We start from the raw sequence: 19,938 nt of genomic DNA, 5'->3' as shown, positions 1-19,938 counted from the left end.
AAAGAGCTAAATTGTCACTTTTTACTTTGTAGAAATTGACAACGAAGTAACAAGTGAAACCAATAATCACATGACACTCAGTAACTAGGGTGGAGAGACTGTTTGCTCTTAGACTGGGTGAAGGGGAATTAAATGAAGGGAAGGTATCTGCAGTTAAGGCTGTGCAGACCACTCCTCAGCCCAGGCAGGTAACTAGCTCCTTCCCCTGGATAAAAAAAGAGAAGTGGAGGCCACGGTACCCGTGTTCTGTGTGATCTGTCGCTTGGTGATCATTTGTTTACATTTAGGGTCCATCACCTCACTGTTCTTATTCTGTTTCAGACACTGCAACATGTTCTTCGAATCTGCTTCAGAGCAGAACCTCTGCAAAGAGAAACCCAGGTTTTATAGCATATGAAACGTCGCATTCACAAGAGAGACTAAACAGCCACCTGCCTAAGCCAAAGAGGGACCATGCCTGACTCTCCCTCACTAATACCCACCACTAACAGCAATTCCTCTCACCCTCTGCTTTGGCAGGGGAGAGAAGGAAGGGGAATACTGTTTTATGCAGCATGGTCTGAGCAGTTGCTAGCAACTGAGGTCCCAGGCTGCAGCTTACTGCTCTATGTCAGTAACACCAAGCAAAGCCAGATGCCCCTTTGCTTCCCCATTCATAGTTTTCTCATTCCACATTTTGGTGCAAAACTTCCACTATGTCTGTCTGGGTCTCATACCCATCTTCTTCTTTGTCCCTGTTTGCTCCAGAAACGGGAATAAATGGAAGCTGATGATCGCACCTTCAAGTCACTGCCCTGTGCACAGAGATAATAAAATCGTCCATCTAGATCAACGGATTGACCAACACTCTACAGACTAACCACTGCTCTGGTGGATCCTGCTCTTGCAGGGCCTCTAGTTCTAGGAGCTGTAGTTGAGGCTTCCGTGCTGTGGTAACCTTCCACTAGCCTTGATTATGCTACAGATTTTTTTTTTTAAAGCCTGGGTCCATTACCAGCCCTACAGTCAGACATTAATGGAGCCAGGTTACTGTTTTATTAACTCTCCATGTTAACGCAGTGCCCTGGTGCTCCTCCAGCTATGCAATAAAGTGTTTATTAGTGTTTAATGTTGTCTCCTGACTAGGAGGTGTCAGCATTCTGAGCTTGAGGGTGGTTTAATCTTGCGAGTGGCCAGAGCAGCTGTATGATTTTGCCTTATCTGTCACTTGATAAAAGGCTGTATTAGCAGTGAACTGAAAGAGTTACATCAATCTGCATTCTTGACAACTTTTTGTCCTTGGATAGAAAGGGATCCAGTGCAGCAGCAGACTAGCCTAGATCTAAGTTCTATCAAAAACTCAAGCACATCAACTCCCTTTCTCCCCCAACACCAGCTGATACTCCAGGCAACAGATTTGCTTGTACCCCAGCCTACCTTGATCATGGGACATTTGGGGGCAGGGGCTGCAGTTGAAAGAGGAGATCACTGAAAGAACACTCATGTTGATTCAAGGTTATAAGTCAAAAAAGGACCTAATTATGTTGTGTAAAAAGCAGCATGGTCTGAAGCAGCCATTTTGGCAAGAAGTCTTTGTAGAGAATAAAGAACTTGTGGTTTGTTTTTTTTAAATAAAACCAATCTTTTCCCCCCTGCCTTGTGTCAAGCATAAATATCCTGAGAGTTCTAGGTGAGTTAACTTTCCCTGTGGTCTCAAATCTATCCTCTCACCGGTCAGCGTGCGACTATTACCTTGATCATTTGCTTGCAGACCCTCATGAGTGTGTAGTCTAGTTCTGGATCCATCATCTCATTCTCCTGCAGTTTAAACACTTTCTGGTGACACCGGTTGCTCAGACGCTTCTTGTTTTCCTTCAAACACTCAATAATCTGCAGCAAGACAGTATGACAACAGTTGAGAAAGGCACACCGGTGGTGAAAATCCTCCCCCTTATACTTTGTCAAGAAATACTTTTGGTGTTCCCCTGTGGGCTCATTTTCAAGTATCTGCTCTTTTTAAATCCTAGGCATCAGAGGCTGGAATTTAACTACCCCTCCCCCCAAATAAATAAATAAATAAATAAATCTCTCACTAATGTTGTATTGTAGAGCAGGTTGTATTCAGCTAGCCAATTGTTAGTTTTAATAAGATGGTCATGACACCTTCCTATTCAACTAGATTTACAAATTGCTAACTTTGCCTCGGTACAAAGGGATAAACCAACTGCCACATTGTGCTCTGATATTATGCAGAAAGAGCTGGACACTGAAATGCTCCAATCTTCACAAAAGTTGGAAAATACTCCAAAATGCAAGTCTAATGCTGTGTGCTTGGTAAGACAAGGACGTTCTTCAAAAATGGACTATGTGCAGTGAAAAACTGACATGGAAATAGTTAAAAGGCCCATCACCTGTGCATTGCCATAGGGCACATTTGGGCAATTGTTCTTGATGTCACTCTTACAAGCCTCATACAGCTCTGGTTCCAGTCGAATATCCTCCGTCTATAAGATAAGTAGACCCAGGAAAACAAGCAGTTAGCTGACTCAATCAAAAAGTCAATTAGTGTTTTATCCAGGAACTACAGCATATTCACAACAGCAGACAAAGGAGGCACTGAAGTATCACAAAAGAGAAGTCTTCAGTGCGGATCTAGTGGGTAAGAATGATCAGTGCTGAAAAGGTCACTGAGTTGTCACATGTCTAGGTACTATCTTGGATGCATATCCCACTCTGGGTACTTTTCACTGGCTACCTTTCCTTGCAGGACTGACAATATCTGGCTCTCTTGTTCCGGTCACAGACATCTGTCTCGTATGTATATTCACCAGCTTCATTTTCATGTTTACCTGATCTTACATCTGAATTATCCTGGTCAGGGCAAGTGGTAAAAGCCAGTGACTAATCAGTTTTGCAAATCCACGTAGCAGATCAAGACATGGTCATGTCTTACAGCTGGCCGTGGGTTTTAGGGTATGTCTACAACTGCCCACGTTACAGTGCAGCCACAGCAGCGCCGTGACATAGGCAGTGGAGTCATGCTTTATCGCCGGGGAGAGCTCTCCTGGAGATTAAAAATAACTACCCCGAACGAGGGGTGGTACCTTTATCGTCGGGAGCCATGAAGCACTGTCTACACTGGCGCTTTTCAGTGCTAACATTTTTGTCGCTTGGGGGGTGTTTTTTCACAGCCCTGAGCGACTAAAGTTTTAGCGCTGAAAGTGGCAGTGTAGACACAGCCTTAGAGTGAAATTCTATTTTACACTGCTGTACTGAACCAACTGTTTTGCATTTAAACTGAGGTCACACAGAATACTAACAATGAATGGGGATTCCTATCTCCCTCTAAAAGGTAATAAAAGGTAATAATTGGAGATATACCAATCTCCTAGAACCGGAAGGGACCTTGAAAGGTCATCGAGTCCAGCCCCCTGCCTTCACTAGCAGGGCCAATTTTTGCCCCAGATCCCTAAGTGGCCCCCTCAAGGATTGAACTCACAACCCTGGGTTTAGCAGGCCAATGCTCAAACCACTGAGCTATCCCTCCCCCCTCTAAATGCAGGGTTCCTCCACACCAGTTCCTCCCTTTCCCTCCACACCAGGGTCCAAGCCAGCCAACACCCTTCTGATTGAAGATTCAAGGCCAGAACAGCGATGGGAACCCATCCTGGTGTGCTCTTTAACTGAAGGTGCTGCTCAGTGATGCAAGACATTCACTGCCGCCCCACGCACAGACTGAGCATGCTGCCTCTGAGGGTGCTGGGGATGGTCAGACAGAACTCCACCATTTATACAAAATAATGTAGGGAGAAAAGTCTTGTGGCTCTATTACTGTAAATGCTACCAATGCCAGAGAAGGAGGAGGTAGCCTCATCTAGAGAAATAAACAGGTTTTAATCCTTGCTGAGCCACTGACTCACTGAGTGGCCTTGGACAAGTCACTTCATCTTTGAGCCTCAACTTCCTCATATGTAAAACATGGCTCATACTTTCCTCATGGGGGCTAGGGGAAGTCCGTGGTTGTGTGCTGCCATCCAGCTGCTGAGTATTAAGAGCTATGTTCAGGCAGCCGGCATCAGAACACTAAGTCATCACTGTGAGTCTGAAAGGCAACTGGCTTTTTGATGTGTTGCTTTAAAAGTTGTCCCTTTTAGCTTTCCCAGTAGAAAGTAGATATATCTCATGAGTTTAATTCGTTTTCCAAAGTATGCAAGAGGGGAAACTATTATTGGAAAATAGATGGCCAAGAGCCTCATGCATACTTACCATCTCTAGCTCCTCGACGCGCAGCTGTTTGCGGCACTTCAGAGACACTCGCTGCTCCCTGGCATCCTGCAGTGTGTCATTGCGTACCGTAGTGCTTAGACAGATCACCACATCCACCCTGCAGAAAAGGAAACAGGTCCCTATTTATCATGCCACCCCATTCCTTGGCCCTGTACACCAGGCCAAAGGGCTAGCGTTAGGACACCATGTCACCAAGAAGCAAAGTAACGTAGTAACCTAGGACGCTCAGGAATGCCACGTCAGCATAAAGTGCCTGTGCATTTGATCTAGCCCAGGCACAATCAGATGAGAGTGTAACTGGACTGAAGATTAAAATAGACAATTTGAGGATTTCTAATCCCAAATCCAGACTCAGCAGCTTGGTTCTGTACTGGACACTATAAATGCAAGCACAGGGGGACTTGTGTAAAATCCCACTGAAAACCTGGGACTTGTGCTCCCAAATCATGTAGGTGCTTTTGAAAATCCCACTCTCAATGTCAGGGGTATGGTCTCCAAAGTAAGCACATGAGCACTAGAGGACGAGTGACTACGCCACCTACCATATTCTGCATAAAGCAAGAGTAAGCCTGAGCTTGTGTTCCAATTCACATTTTTATCATCAATTGTTCGTAGATCATATTAGGCCATTAAAACTTTTTTCTTTTGAAGAGAACAAACCTGCTGAAAATTTGTGGAGCTTCTTCCTTCATCAGCTAATCAACACTGTCTCCTACATCTCAGGAGTAGCACAAGACAATGGATAACGTAAGTGCTTTAAAATTCTAGGGTGTCTGCCTATTCTTATGGCCATTGAAGAGAACAGCAAAATTAGAAATTTGCGACTAAGGCAGAAGTAGTATTTTCCTAAAGAGGAACCTCCTCCATCGTAAATGTTTGCCGCATACAGTCAAGCAAAGCTTAACAGAAACAGCAATTTTCACTGGGGCAGGCTAACACTTCTGGCGACAGAGGCAAAGGAATGTTGTTAGAGGACTTCATTACATGCTTCTAGTCACTCGGTTGCTACATACTTTTTTTTGATGTTGGGGCAAAGTTTCAGCACATCCTCCTTGCAAGCCATTTTAAATTTGTATGAGAATCTGAAATCCTTCATTTGAACCTAAGTGACAAAGAAGCAGACATTAAAAGGAGTAGATCAAAATGAGATGAGACACTAGGCTTGCTTGAAACAGTGTATTCCATAGCACCTGAACTGCCATGCTCTATTCAGACAGAGTCAATACGTTATGTACCTGATGCAATTCCACTGGCCAGAAGCATGGGCCCCTCTGGCCAATTTCTCCTCTTCACCCCTCTCCCCATGCCTCAAACAATGTGAGCCACAATCAAGACATCCTCACTACAGAATGAGTCTCAAGGAGTGACAGGCTTCGAAGAGGAAACTCATAATTTGCCTAACAAGATCTGCGGCAGGCTCGAGCTTTCCTGGGGCAGCTGCCCCTGTTAACTACTCATCACTAAGGCTAAGATTTTGTCAGGGATATTTTTTAGTATAAAAGTCATGGACAGGTCATGGGCAAAAAAGAAAAATCCACGGAAGTCACAGACAGGTCACAACTTCCATGAATTTTTCTTTTACTAAAAATATCCCTGACAAAATGGGGATCAGCAGGTCTCCACACCACCTGAAGTAGGGCAGCTGCGCAGAGGCTGTGGGGTACCCCCGCCACCCACAGTTCCAGGGGTCCGCCGTGCCTGGGAGCTCGAAGGGGTCCTCCCCCGCCGCCCAGGATCTGTGGGGGTCGCCAGAGGTGGCGGGGGTAACCCGCAGCTCCAGGCCCCCACAGGTGGCGGGGGGAGGGGGGGAGCGTGAAGCTCCTGACTGCCGCAGGCTGAAGTCACAGAGGTTGCTGGAAGTCACAGATTCCACGACTACATTGTAGCCTTAATATTTAATAATTAAAATTGCCATAGAATTTGTTCCGACTGTGCTGCAGAATGCACTGGGCCCTGCCTCAAAGAGAGACAGGGAAGGGGCATCAACGGAATTAGAGCTAACATTCAAAAGTGAAAGTTTATGTCTAGATGTACAAATAGGGACATGAAATAAGGGATCAGACTTATGAAGTGAATTCACAAAAGCTGTACTGGGTCTTGGATCATGAAGAGGAGCATGATCAGAAATCTCCTACCCACTTCTCCCTGGACAAAAGTGAGATGTTACAAGGAATACGGTGTGTGGAGGCAGGTATTTGCTCACCAGCTGGAAGTGAGTGACTCCAATGGCACACTTCTCATTCATCTCCTTCTGGTGCTTGTTCTGAATCAAACATTCCATCAAGTCCCCAGAGTCTATCTGGTTATCTGCCATCTCCTGAAGGAAGGAAGGAGGGACAGGCTGTTACCCCCACTTCAGAAATGGATTACCCTCTTGAAAACATTCCCATTCCACCATGCTTTTTATAAATCAACCAATCAAATGACATGACCACCAATAAGAATTCAAGGCAGTGAAATTAACAGCACTGTTTCTCTACTTTGAACTTGAGCTCATTATGTGACCCTGTGTGGATTAATTAACATTAATCGCTCTGTAGATACTTAGTCACACATCTGAGAGGAGTGCTCTCAAAGCAGCATGAGTGCGCACGCACACACACACATCCAGCCAACACTGACATCCATGATAAGAACTTTGTAACTAACAGATGTGAAGCTACCTGCTTATCATAAAGTGTGACTAATCAATACCACAGAGTGATGCAGTAAAGATGAGAGGCTGCAAGAGTGTCGGGAAGGGAGCAGAGCCACTGGGGAGTCTGCTGCTGTGGAACTGGGGTTCTGACCTAATATAAACAGTAATATTTTGAATTACAGGTCAATTTCATCTAGAAGTCCTAACTCCTGTGACAGGGAGTATGATAATAGCAGAAGCCCTGGATGGAGTTAAGAGCCTTGGGATTCAGCTGGCTATTAGATACACAATTCATCTGCCTTGCTTGTTTTTTAGTTCTGTGAACAATCTGACTAGGGTTCAGAGCAGTGTATTTATGACACCCCTATACACACACACGGGCTGAAAATGGTTACCTAGTCCTAGGTCATTAAATTATTGTAAAGTAATATATCCCCGGCTGCAATTCTGGCACCACACACAGGGTTTGGGTGTTCTCTTGGCTTTTATCCTTAGGCAAAACAAACATGCAGCATAAAAACATCACTAATTGCGCCCATTTATATTAGCATTCATTCTGATGCCTGGGTCTGGTACTTCCAACAATGCTTGAACAATGGATATTCTAACCTTTCCAACATTGTCCTCATTTCCCTAGCATTCCCAGATTATCACAAAGAACTTACATGACAGAACGTCTGAATGACGGGCTCACACGCTCTCATCAGCAAGGCTTCAATCTGAATATCCTGCAGAAGAGACATGCAACATTCAGCTTCAGTAACAACTGCACAGCAAATTGCCATAAGGGAAAGGCTCTGTTCATACATTAAAAGTTCTGAAAATTGTGCTCCAAGTCAAGCTGTCCACCTGAGTTTATGGTATTTCGTCCAGATGAAATCCAGACAGTTTCGCCCTTTGGCACTGGCAGTCACACTACATGCTCCAGCCAAGTGTGTGGTGATGATGGGAGAGCCTTCCAGGTTGTGGGCTTGGAGCAGAACAGCTCTCCACAGACCTGGAGAAGCCCTTACCGCTCAGATAATTCAGCCAGCTCAGTCTCACTAGGAGGAACTCATTCCAGAGATACTACAGTGATAGGTGCCACACAGCAACCTAGACAGCTGGAGATTAGTAGCCATTTTCAGCAAAATGTGTTGGAAATGTGGGAAGGAAAAAGCCCCTAGAGCAGAGAGCTTGTCGGATGTAAAACAGAGCCAATGATTAGATGGAAAGGCACTCAATGAAAACCTGGACTGCTGCAAGAAGTGGTGCTGTCGACTCCATTGATGATGCTCTTCCCACCACTCATTACCTAACATTGCCTCCAACAAAACATTAGGCAGGTGCTGTGTGCTGCTGCAACTGCTTTCAGAGAAGGCCAAAATCTGAGCTCCTGAGCATATTTTGATCATTACAGATCTCGTGTTCCTTTCTGCAAGAGTACAGGTGTTAGCCCCAGTACCCTGGCCACCTTCATTGTGGTGTCTGCCCTCAGCCCATCTCATATCGCAGCTGTTATTTCATTTCCCTACAAAAATTTGTGCAGTACTGACAAGGGATGACTTGCTTTACCTCAAAGATGGTTGAATTTCTGTGGTGGGTTGTTGATATCCCCCCCCCCCGGATTGGTATGAGGACAGCTGGATATGCTTTGTTACAGACTCTTCCCTTTGCGCCAGGCTGAAAACTGCTTACCTCAGACTCCAACTCAGTAAGATTTCCAACTATGTCTCTGCAATCAACCACTAAGTCATCAAGATGGTCCTGGAGGCATTCAAGTTCCTACAGAGAGACAAGTCATCTTAATATGGGACAAGATAGTGAAAATTCAGAGCCCCATGCCAGAGAAATGATGATACATACAACATCTGAGCAAGTAAAGGATCCCTAATGTTCACTAGGCCCTACCTCTGCCTGCTTTCTGAGAACTAAACACTGCCTCGGAAAAGTTCCAGTTCAGCTCAACTCAAGGTTGCAAGAGCAACAAGGTGTTATGCTGGATGAAGGGCCTCAGCTGTAAAGTAGTGTGGAGTCTTGCCGGACCCCATGCTTTTCTTGCCTATCCCCAACGCATGGCCTTCCTCAGAAAGTCTGCTCTTTAGTTTTTAATTTGGGATGAGATTATACTTAAAGATTTTCCATGTTCATTTTATGTTTCAAGTTTCTTGCTCTTTTGGTGGCTTCCCTGCTCAGTTCCTTAGTAAATTCACAGGTGATGGGGACACTGGCCTTGATGCTTTACAGACAGGGTAAGATGAGGTACGCAAGAGAAGTGATTTGCACGAGGGGACACACAGCAGCAGAACTCAAACTTCCAACCCCAAACCCTTTACTGTTCTCGATCAAGCTGCCTTCCACAGCCAATGAACGAGATGAAAATGATGAAAAATGTTTGTTTTGATTGAGGTTTTATCACCACCCAGAAGAAATTATTTTCATGTTTTCAATGCAAATGGTCTTGAATCCAAGAACAATTCTGAACTTTGGATATTTTGCATTTTTCTGCTTTGAAGAGAAAACATCTCTGGATGAAAATGAGCCTCTGTCCACTTGGTCTTATTTTCTAGTGGAAAAATACTTTTTTTTTTTAAACACTAATCACATTTTGAACATAAAATGTAAGCACCTCTGTCTGAATTTTCAAATGTAGTTTAAATTTTTGGCATACATCAAGTAATAGACACTATCAGCAGTGATTGGGAATGCCCTTAGGATGGAACACCACATGCTGGAATATTCTGTCTGATGGTTTGCTCTTAGTTTGCTAAGTGTAACCTTCATACAGGGATGAACATCCCAAACTACCAAACAGGGGGGCTGGAACAATTTGTATAGTGGGGGCGCTGAGAGCCATTGAACCAAACTGTAAACCCAGTCTGAGGAAATCACTTCAAGCCAGGGGGTGTGGCAGCATCCCCAGAACCCTTAATTCCAGCACTTATGACACCAAAACCTACCAGTGAGAAACACTTTAAAAAAATGAGTGAGGTGATCTCTTTCGCATACACTAATTAACAGCTCTCCCACCAGAGCTATGCCAGTGCACAATGATTTCATATGAAATAACTATCTGTTGGAGTCTTGTTAAAGAGCAGCAGATGTTAATTTCGGTTCTATTCAAACACAGGAAGCATGTCAATATTTGCCAAACGGAAATGGGACTAAGTTTATGGGGAAAATAACTGTCAAGTTTGTAACAGGATATTACAAATATGAGTTGAAAAAAAGATAGTTGCTGTATCAAAGGAGAGCCCACAGTGTTAACTATCACTTCATATTAAGCATTCAGATCTCTTCTACCAGGCAACTTGCATAGCTGTGTAGTTTCTTCTTCACAGACACACATTACTACCCATGACTTTTTGCCTATTATATATTTTATTTATTAAAGTGCCCGGGGATTTACTAATTTTAATAAACTATAAGCTATGAACATAAAGAATCAACACCTGCCAGCAACACAGGGTTTCCTTCATCCCCACACATTTGCAATTGGAGTAACTGCAATACAGCAATTCACAGTACCTGCCCTGTCTCTGTTTTTTCACTGCACCATTTTCCCAGGTCGATCATGCACTTGTCCTGGAGGGCTGGATCCAGCTTCACATCCATTGCACGCTGGTGAAGGATTCGTTGTACTTCTGCTCTGCACTCTCGTGACAGCTAAATGGGGAACAGAGAACTGTTTAAAAGGGACAAATATGCGGCTCTGACCTACTACATAGCAAACTGATTTGTTCAGTTACTAATAAATGATGTGCCATGGAAAGTAACAAGAAATTTCTCTTCTTCCTAACCGCTGGTGAGAGCAGATCATTCTCTCCTACATATGGAGAGCATCAGCCCCACGATAAGTTTGGCCTCTATCAGCCAGGTAGTCTGAGCTCCAAAGGTATCCTCAATTCTGGCTTTCCTCATTGCTTAGAGAACATTTTCCCCCTAGGGATAGACACTTTGTTCTGTGGTCTTTGTGGCATGTAGTATTTAGCAACGACCATTTTGCTAGAAGGTAACATTCACTTGGCTTTGGAACTAAATACCAGAACAGGCCTCTAAGTTGGAAAACAGGACACCGCTGCATTACATATGCAAAGAGGTCGTCTATTCTCGAGGACTATGTCTGAATCTGGAGACACTCATAACTCAGTGGTGAGTTTATGAAGGACAGCCCATATCCTTGCATGTGTCCTGTCACTTCCTTTAGGTGAGTCCTATATTACCATAACAAGGATGCTGATGTCAAGACTGAAGTAGAAGCGCAAATTGTGGAAGGGTTCAGGACTGCAACAGCAGGAGGTGATGCTGGTGAGGACTGGGGGGCTGCAGTACTGAAAAAGCAGGATATGCTGCAACTTAGGTGTGAGATGCATTGGCAGAGTTATATGAGGTCTTAAACCTGGAACAGCATGGAGTATTGAAAGTTACATAGAACACTGTGGCCACCACTTATTGGAAATTAGGTAAATACCAGGTGGGATATTTATATAGCCAAGTATTGTGGGCAAAGTACAGCTCTAATCAGTGGGATCAGTCTTTCATTAACACTAAATTGCAAGATGACACACCTGCTCCCCACATAGAAACAACTTTTCTCCCATAACTGCTAGATCATTTGCAGTGGGCCTGAAATTCCTGCGGTTAGTACTAATGTAAAATGCATTACAATGAGAAGTTCAGCTCATGGCACTAAAAGGCTGAACTGGAAACCACCGAATAAAAGATTCCTTCCCTACAAGGAAGGAACTTTTGATCAATATTTGACCTCCCCCATCATAAGACAATTTACATCAGGCTCTAGAGAATCATTTTGTAAGCAAGATCTTTGCATAATCCCACCAAAACTCACTGGAACTGCATCCGACAGCGCAACCACCAAAGAAGCAAATGGAACTTTAAGCACCGAAATGTTTCCAAGAGAGGCTATGTCCCCCAACAAAGACACTAGAGGGCAGCAAACTCAGCACAAGAACCCACAGAACAACAATAAGGTTTCTGAATCACATATCCAAGGAGGAAAGCACCAGTGCAGTAAGTCAAATCTTTACTGTGTTCTAGTCATAAGTTTTACTGGGAAATACATTATGGTTTCTGCTACCCAGGGTTAAAAGAATAGTCTATGTCACTACGCAGAGCTTCTTAATCGATTGTGTAAACCAAAGGAAATTGCTCTGAACTGACTCAGGTCTTAATTTGAGAATAGCCTGGCCTTTATGACAGAGGGACTTTTTGTATAAAAGCGATTTGGCAGCTAAGTGGCTAGAGCACATGGCAGTCAAATGATTTTCTAGAGGCCTTTACATAGCGTCTATGCACAGATTTAAACACAGGACTCTTGGGTCTCAAGCTTTGCTGCAACTCCTTGAACAAATGCCTCAAGCTGGCAATTCCGCTGGTAAGACACCACATTTCTCTTCTTTCCACTGAAGTTCTAATAGACATTAAAGGTACGTCCATGGAGGAACACAGCTGGTAAGGATCTTTGCAATGATGCAATAAATATCTGCAGCAACTGCCTTTTCTAACTAGTTTTCAGTAGTACTGACTGTTAATGCAGCATGACTGATAACTGAACATGCATCCAACTCCGACAGATCACCATTGAAGAGAATGAAAAGTTAATATTGAGTGCATACCCTCCTTCCCTGCTCCTCCGTGCGGTAGGCATGTCTGTACAAACAGGAAAAGACAGCCCCTGTAGGCATCAGGTCACTCGTAGTCTCATTCCAGCCATGGGTATGACAGAGTCGAGAAGCATCTCCCTGGCACTTGCGATAAAGGACTGGATCCAATCTGTAGAAGAAAAAAAGGAAACCAACATCATTACCACAGCACCTTTCACACCCCAACATCTACCAAATGCCTTATACATTTTTAGATACAGAAACCACAGAAATGCTTATGAAGTGGACAGATCCACTATTAACCGAACACAGCAAACCATGAAAACTCTGTAACCAACCAAAGCAGCAGGCTGGCAGACTGTATAATACAATCTGGAATCAAGTCCTTATTCTTGCAACAAATGCTCTGGCATCACTGCTGTCTTCAGGTAGTTCAGATCTTGATTTTATATCTTCTCCCAAAAGTGACCACCTCCAGCAGCACAGTCTCCCATAACATGTAAGCGGATTGCTCTAGTACCGACTCAGAAGGAAGAGTCACTGAATGAATCACCCACATCACTTCCTGAAGCACCCCCGTTTTCCCTTAAGATCTCTCATCCCAATGCTGACCAGGCCTGGCAACGCTTAGTGCACAAAATTGGAGAAAATCAGCTCCCTGAGGTAGCATGACAGCGGGCTGGGCGATAAAGTGAAGCTGAGTACACACTACATTTGCCTAAAGAGCACCTCCAATGCCAGTACCATTATTTCCATTTTGAAATAAGTCTGTTTTACAAGAGGCAGATTTAGTTCCAGTTAACCACAGTCAGTTCAGATTTGGGGTGACAGGGCGAAGTGAAGCCTCAGTGTCCCCGCTTTGCACACATGGAATCTGCTCTTGGGAGGAAATGTTATAATTATATTACACCAAAATGAGGGGTTGGTACTGTGAGCCTTCTGGAATGGAAATGTAGTGGGAGAGAGGTTTAGTGGTGAGGTTTATAAATAGCCTCAGGCCTTCATGGCATTTTCAGAAGGGCAGGGAGGAGGAGGAGATTTGTAGACAAAACCGTTCTGCAAACACTTGCTTTTGAAAAGCAATAAGAAAAATAAAATCATGCAAGATTTCCATTCTGCCTGCACTCCTAGGGAATTACACTGCAGCTTCATTAGCCAACTCAAGGGAATGGTAGTTATAAACATGAAAGGCTGGGCACCATCTGTCCACTTAGGATTTGAGTTAGAACGATCTTTGTTCAAACAGCATGAGGGTTAAATAAGCATTAGTCAACAGAAGGAAAAATTCTGTAGTTTAATCAAGTGGTTTGGTTCAAACAAGTGTGGAAGTGTGGCTTGCTGGAAGTGTGGCTCAGGCAATAAATGCAGCCAAAGGAGGCAGGGGAAGGAGGGAAATGAAATGTTTGTGTCCATCACTGGAGATACTCTGGCCAAATAAAAAGGCAGTGATGCTCTAAAGGGAATTTCACCTAGTCCGTATTGGCCAGAAAGACAGGGTTTACAAGGATTTTGGGGGTGAAACAAGGCAGGAATGGAAGCATTCCACGTTTCATAAAAGAATAGGAAACCTCTTACAGAAATAGTGAATCCTCCCTATACTAAATAGCAATATTTTTAAAAGAATACCCACCCATCACTACTAAAGATCATTCCCATCCACTGAGCAAGTTATCTTTATCTGAAACGCAGGCAATGAACTGCTTAAAATTGTGCACATGCCTTCCCTCCTCTCAAGTCTCAGAGCTCGAAATAAAAAGACACAGGTTGAAAAGTTCAATCTCTAGCTCTGTATCAACACCAGGAATAGGTGGGTGGCCCCACAGCAGATTTGGCTGCCAAGGCACTGGACAGAGAGATGAGGCGCCAAGTCTCCAGGGCATAAACATGCTGGCATAAAGTATCTCCAGTTGAGAAACAGAAAGCAGTGCTGGTGTACAGGGGTTGCTTATCTGGCACAGCTGATGTGCTAACAGAGAGAAAAATTAAACCCTCTGTTTTACAGTACTCACTTCCAATCACGAGAAATAAAGTACTGGAGCTCCAGGAGCCTGTGTTCACAGTCCTCTACCATCTTCTCAGTGTACAAGTGCTCCATAAGGCATGACAGAATCCTGGGAACAGAAGGGAAACAGGAGAGAAGAAAATGAGAAAGGAGAGAGGCCGTGCTGTGTGTCCCCCACATACACCACTCACTGTACTGATTCAAACTCTATATGCAGCAGATCTGCCTTTCCATAGAAAAATTTTGGCTGGCAAGAGGTGAAAGTCACATCACAGAGGGTTTTTAAAAAAAATAAAATAACCCCCCCCCCAACATTCTACCTAAAAAAGGAATAAATCAAAATAGTTACACTCCCATGTGTGCTGTGTTAAATTCCACTGTGTATATGAACAAGACTCAAATGTGTTCACAGTTAAATCAGGCAAAAGCATCATATTTTAATATATAAATAAAAAATAGGCTCAGAAGAGGGTATAAATAGGACAGTTGTCTCTGCAATATAGTTTTCCTTCTCCTATCTTTCAAAAAACCTTTTAATACTTTTTTTCCTGCATTTCTCATTAGAAAAATGACATTATGAAGGTGTGTGTAACAACAGAAGATAGCACACCAAATGATACAAGTTCAACCTACAACTAATAAAGCTAGACAACCCTTGTTAATGCAATGCTAGTCCTATAACAAAAAAATTCAGCAGGATCTACAGCAAGAGCTGCTTGCAGATTGGATCCCACTTCCAGCTGCTATATAAATTGCTGGTACATGCTCTTGACTGCTTGGGAGTCTTCATTTTTAGACTGGTTAATATCTATTTTGGTTACTCAAGTGAACTCTACTGTTGCTACTGGGCACGTGTAAAGTACAGTGTGACTTATGAAAAATCCACTTACATTGGATCTCCAGATCGTATGTGTTTGCAAGCCGTCTGTATTACTGATTCACAAGCCTCATTCAAAGCTCTGTCAATGCGGTAATCTGCACCAGGGTCAGTCTCTTGAATCAGAGTTTGAAGCTGGAAGAGAGGAATTGGAGACAGGAAAATAGCTTAGCCAGCATGGGAGATCAATGTCAGAGTGCTCCTATCTTCTAACTGGCAATTCCACAATGCTAACTGCCTTGTAATAAACACCACACCTATTTGACAGTTGCTCATTTTAGCAACTGACAGTGCAGAATGATTTAGAGAAGGAAGGTTTTTCACTCACTCCCATTAGTTACATACTGTACCCTTTCCTAAGAAAATCTGTGCGTCTGAGTAAATGACCTTTAACTGAAACACTTCTCAAAATTAAGTTTCTAACTGGATAGCAACTAAAGCCTCTGAATAGATTCTCAAGTGAACCAAGGACAGTAAATAGGAAAAGATCTTACTCCATGGTTCCATGATTTGGGATTTCTCTAGTGCTATTCTGCTTATTGTTTGGAAACAATGAACCGAATAGATGGTGATGGTGGGGTACACGCATACACTGTATAAATATTTGACTCAAAGCTCTGTTTATAAAGCAGTAATTTCCCATCTCACTCTAAGGGCTTTTAGAGTAAAGATTTGGGTTTTGGCATTTACAAGAGGTCACCCACTAATTGCTGGGTGATGGATAGGGCCCCACCAAACTCCGAGTGCAGGAGGGGGATCACGGCTGGGGCAGGGGGTTGGGGAACAGCTGGGTGGACAGAATTGCAGGCTCCGGGCAGTGCTTACCTCAAGTGGCTCCTGGAAGCAGCGGCATCTTCCTCCCCTCCCCCGCCCCCGGCTCCTATGCGGAGGTGTGGCCAGGCGGCTCCGCTGCACACTGCTCTGTCCGTAGGCACCACCCCTGCAGCTGTGGGGGCAGCATGCAGAGCGGAGTCCCCTGTGGCTGCCTCTACATGTTGGAGCTGGAGGGAGGACATGCCGCTGCTTCTGGGAGCTGTGCAGAGCGGCCCCTGACTCTGCTCCCAGGCTGGAGCGCTGGAACGGAGCAAGCCCCAGACCCTGCTCCCCAGCAGGAGCTTGAAGGCTGGATTAAAATCTCTGGCAGGCCAGATGTGGCCCATGGGCCATAGTTTGCCCACGCCTGCTTTACAGAGACACAACACAAGAGTAGCTAGCAGTTCCCTCCATAAGGCGGTGAGGTCTGGAGCCCTGTGGAACAGTGACAGAGGTACTGCCCTCCCAAAACCAGCATCTGTCCTTGATAGTAATCTGAGAAAGTGGAACCAAAACTCCATAGCCCTGTGGATTTCAGCTAAGGGCACACTGCTGCCATATGCCAGTAAAGCTTCTATCCTCCTGGTTGGATGAATTTACAAAATTAGAAAAATAAATAAATAAAATTGAATTCTGCCAAGCTTAACAACAGGTAATCATCCTCAGGGTATACTCAGACACTTTTGGAGAGGTACAGATGGTGACTGACACTGAAATGTCAAACCCACTGTTATCAGAAATTTGAGGTGAGGTCCAATTGCCACAAAGAGGAAGTGGTATACGATATATGGGTAGATTATCTGTATCTGCAAATGCAGGACCCTCCTGGCTGATGCAATGGCCACAGAGACCAAGGTCTTCAGTGAGAGATTGTTCAGAACGCAAGAATGCTTGGGCTCAGGAGGCCCTTCCATAAATTTGATTAGTAACAGTGTGAAGCACTAGGATCCGACAATGCCCACAAAGGAAAGCAAAACTTTATAAGACCTTTAAAAACTGTTTCGGAGGCTGGAAAAATGCCATGGTTCCTTTTGAAAGGGCATGAAACAGTGACCTAAGTCATAACCAGGGATAGCCTTAACACCAGACTAGAATCGAAGAATGAACAGAACCAGACGAGAACCAGGATCCAGACCTTGCTAACTTTAAGCCATCCCTTTAAACCACATCTGTCTGGTAGCATGACACCACCTAGTGGAAGATTTTCAAGACAAACAGGACTGTCTTTATCTCCTCAAATAAGGAGAAGACAAGACATCCTTCCTGTGGCAGGGTCACTCCCCTTATGCAAGAGCCCATCAGCTGGGTGTGTCTGCACCTCCATCCCTCTGCACTGCATTCTTTACGGTGACCCCTGCTGGCAGTTAAACTTCTCAGGTGGGTTTTCAGTGACACAGCCCTCCGGCCAAGTCACAAACAGTTCGTATATGCACAAACAAAACAGACCCCTTCCAGGGTAGTTCAACAGGGCTTGCCACAGTGCCCTCAATAAAGTCTCTGGGCTCAGTCCTCAACCAGTCCAGCAGGGCTTATCGCACCACCCTGATTCAAACAGTCTCTCAGCCCCTTCTGGGCTCTCTCTCAAACTGTCCCTGCTCTGGTTTGGAGCAGTGCCCCCAGGGCTTCCTTCCTGGAGCCTTTGCCTATTGCCTCAGATGAGTCACTCATTACAGTTCAATCTCCTTCCGGGATGGTATCAAGAGTCCCACAAATGCTGACCTCCCTCTCAGGGTCTTCAGCTCCTTGCTGGGCTACTTCCCTTCTCAGGGCTTAAGCCACTTCCCTAGCCACTGGTTGGTTGGGGGCGGGGGAAGGAACACAGGCCTGCCCCCTAATCTGGGTCCCAACCCAGTGACCCTATAAGAAGCAGCTGCCTGCTTGTCCCTTTAATTTCTGCGTTTCCCTTGGCTACTTCCCCATGGCCCCACTACTTTCACCCTTATCTCAGGGCTGAAATCCGAGTCCCTGCAGCCAGCCAGGGAACACCTTCCTTGCTCCCCTGCTTCCAGCTAGCAACTGAATCTGCTCACTCCAGCAGCTCCTGTTATATGAGCCTGCTGGACTCTGATTGGCTGCTCCATGCAGCCTCTTCTGATTTGCTGCTTCCCCAGAGCTGCTCTAGGCAACCTGGAGGACTCACCTCTTCCGCTCTTTCCTGAGGTGGGGAATGGTAAGGCCATGAGGTCTCCAGAAGGGGGCCTCAGGGCCTGGTACACCCCCTTCACGCTTCCACAGAAACGTGTTAGCAGTGCTGTCAAATCAAGAAACTCAAGGTGTAAATAAACACCCAGCTGTTCTGCTGGGACAATAAATCTGGACTCTGAGGTAAGTAGGTGGATGAACTTTGGAAGGGCTGGCTCTGCTGGGACCAGACCAAAGTGACTAAGGTTACCCTGACTATTCTGTTGATTATTCCTCAGCATTCTCAGGATGAGTACGAAATGAGATGGCCACTGGAGCCCTTGTCCCCAGTGTGAACAAAGGTGGTCTGATATGCATGGTGGGTCTCTGTTACAAAGCAGAACATCTGCTTCAGTGCAGGTAAACTAGTCAATGTATGGATGACCGCAGCCTGACAAATATTAGTCAAAACACTGCACGTTTGATCGAACGCAAGACGATCCAGATTTTTTCTAATCAAGTCATCAACTGAAGAGTTTAATCCCTGCAAGGTGCATAGCAGACTGATTGCCTCCTGACACAGCAGGGTGACTAACCCCTGTCCATGTAGGTAATACATCGGCGCAGATTTTCAGACAATATGGTCACAGTTGCCCTCTGGTCTGTGGGAGAAAATGTTTGAGAGGGAGCCTAATGGCTTTCAGCTCTAGCAAGTTTATAAACCCTCTACTCTCAATGTCCCTAAGGATCACCAGTTGTTAAGAGATCCTAGTGTTCTCTGCAACTCAGGACATTCACCAGAGACAACACATCAACAAAAGGCCAAGCTGGCACTGCACAAAGCACCTACAGCTATCAGTGCAGCACTGAAGTTAATGGAGCTGCAGAGAATAATATCCCTGAAGAAAATGCGGAGGCCATCAATGCATCCCAAAGAGTAAACTCAAACATCTAGACATCCAAACTGAGGGGCCGAAAAACCCAGCCTCACAGACATCAACAGCTCAGCATGTGATTCTGCACTAATAGGGGTAGGGTGCTCCTTCGCTGACTGCTGTCAGTAAAGAACTGAAAGGCAAGGTTCTAGAGGGCTATACTGACTTCCATATATTGCAGTTAACAGTTTAGCTGCTCACCCAGACTGCCACATCACACTAGAAGTAAAATCCCTACACCATTTTTCATCAACTGTCAATTCCCTCCACAGTGTCAGTCTTCCAGGATCAACTCACACAAACAAGCTGTATAGTCATTAAAACAGAAATTAGGTACAAACTTAAAATTAATCGGAACTAATAAGTTTGAAAACAGACATTAATGAATTAGTGAGTTCAATTTATAGAGTTACTGTCAGGTCAAATCTGGGCCAAACTTATGTTTAGAAAACAGTTTTTATAAAACTTAAAGACAAAAGAAAAATTGCTATTTTTTCCTCATCTTTTGGAGAAAAGTTAACATTTCCTGAAATGCTTGCAACTCAAACTTTGCAGCACTGTAGCATATCAGAACTTGAAGTGAAAACGATTAGTCTATTTTCATTGTTCAAACTGGGAGAAATAAAAGAGTAAAACAGCATAGTGAAAAGTAAAATCGCAAAGAACTTTTATATTTCTGGCAA

The 19,938-nt window shown here is 44.5% G+C and overlaps 1 protein-coding gene across 1 annotated transcript in view; it reads right to left on the bottom strand.

Moving 5' to 3' along the window:
• GLG1 (golgi glycoprotein 1) overlaps nucleotides 1-19,938 on the bottom strand; it is a 219,585-nt gene that overhangs the window by 26,640 nt on the left and 173,007 nt on the right. Inside the window, exons 9-20 of the mRNA XM_044986890.1 lie at nucleotides 15,400-15,521; nucleotides 14,517-14,618; nucleotides 12,520-12,676; nucleotides 10,412-10,549; nucleotides 8,582-8,668; nucleotides 7,570-7,632; nucleotides 6,470-6,583; nucleotides 5,280-5,368; nucleotides 4,246-4,363; nucleotides 2,391-2,483; nucleotides 1,732-1,869; nucleotides 240-363 (exon numbers count right to left, since the gene is read on the bottom strand). Coding sequence (XP_044842825.1) covers nucleotides 240-363; nucleotides 1,732-1,869; nucleotides 2,391-2,483; nucleotides 4,246-4,363; nucleotides 5,280-5,368; nucleotides 6,470-6,583; nucleotides 7,570-7,632; nucleotides 8,582-8,668; nucleotides 10,412-10,549; nucleotides 12,520-12,676; nucleotides 14,517-14,618; nucleotides 15,400-15,521 — 1,345 coding nt within the window. The remainder of the gene's footprint in view (nucleotides 1-239; nucleotides 364-1,731; nucleotides 1,870-2,390; nucleotides 2,484-4,245; nucleotides 4,364-5,279; nucleotides 5,369-6,469; nucleotides 6,584-7,569; nucleotides 7,633-8,581; nucleotides 8,669-10,411; nucleotides 10,550-12,519; nucleotides 12,677-14,516; nucleotides 14,619-15,399; nucleotides 15,522-19,938) is intronic.

This window comes from Mauremys mutica, chromosome 14 (genome assembly GCF_020497125.1).
Source record: "Mauremys mutica isolate MM-2020 ecotype Southern chromosome 14, ASM2049712v1, whole genome shotgun sequence".
Taxonomy (NCBI): domain Eukaryota; kingdom Metazoa; phylum Chordata; order Testudines; family Geoemydidae; genus Mauremys; species Mauremys mutica.
Note: the sequence above shows the minus strand (reverse complement) of the source record. Positions and strands in the feature narration are given on the sequence as shown.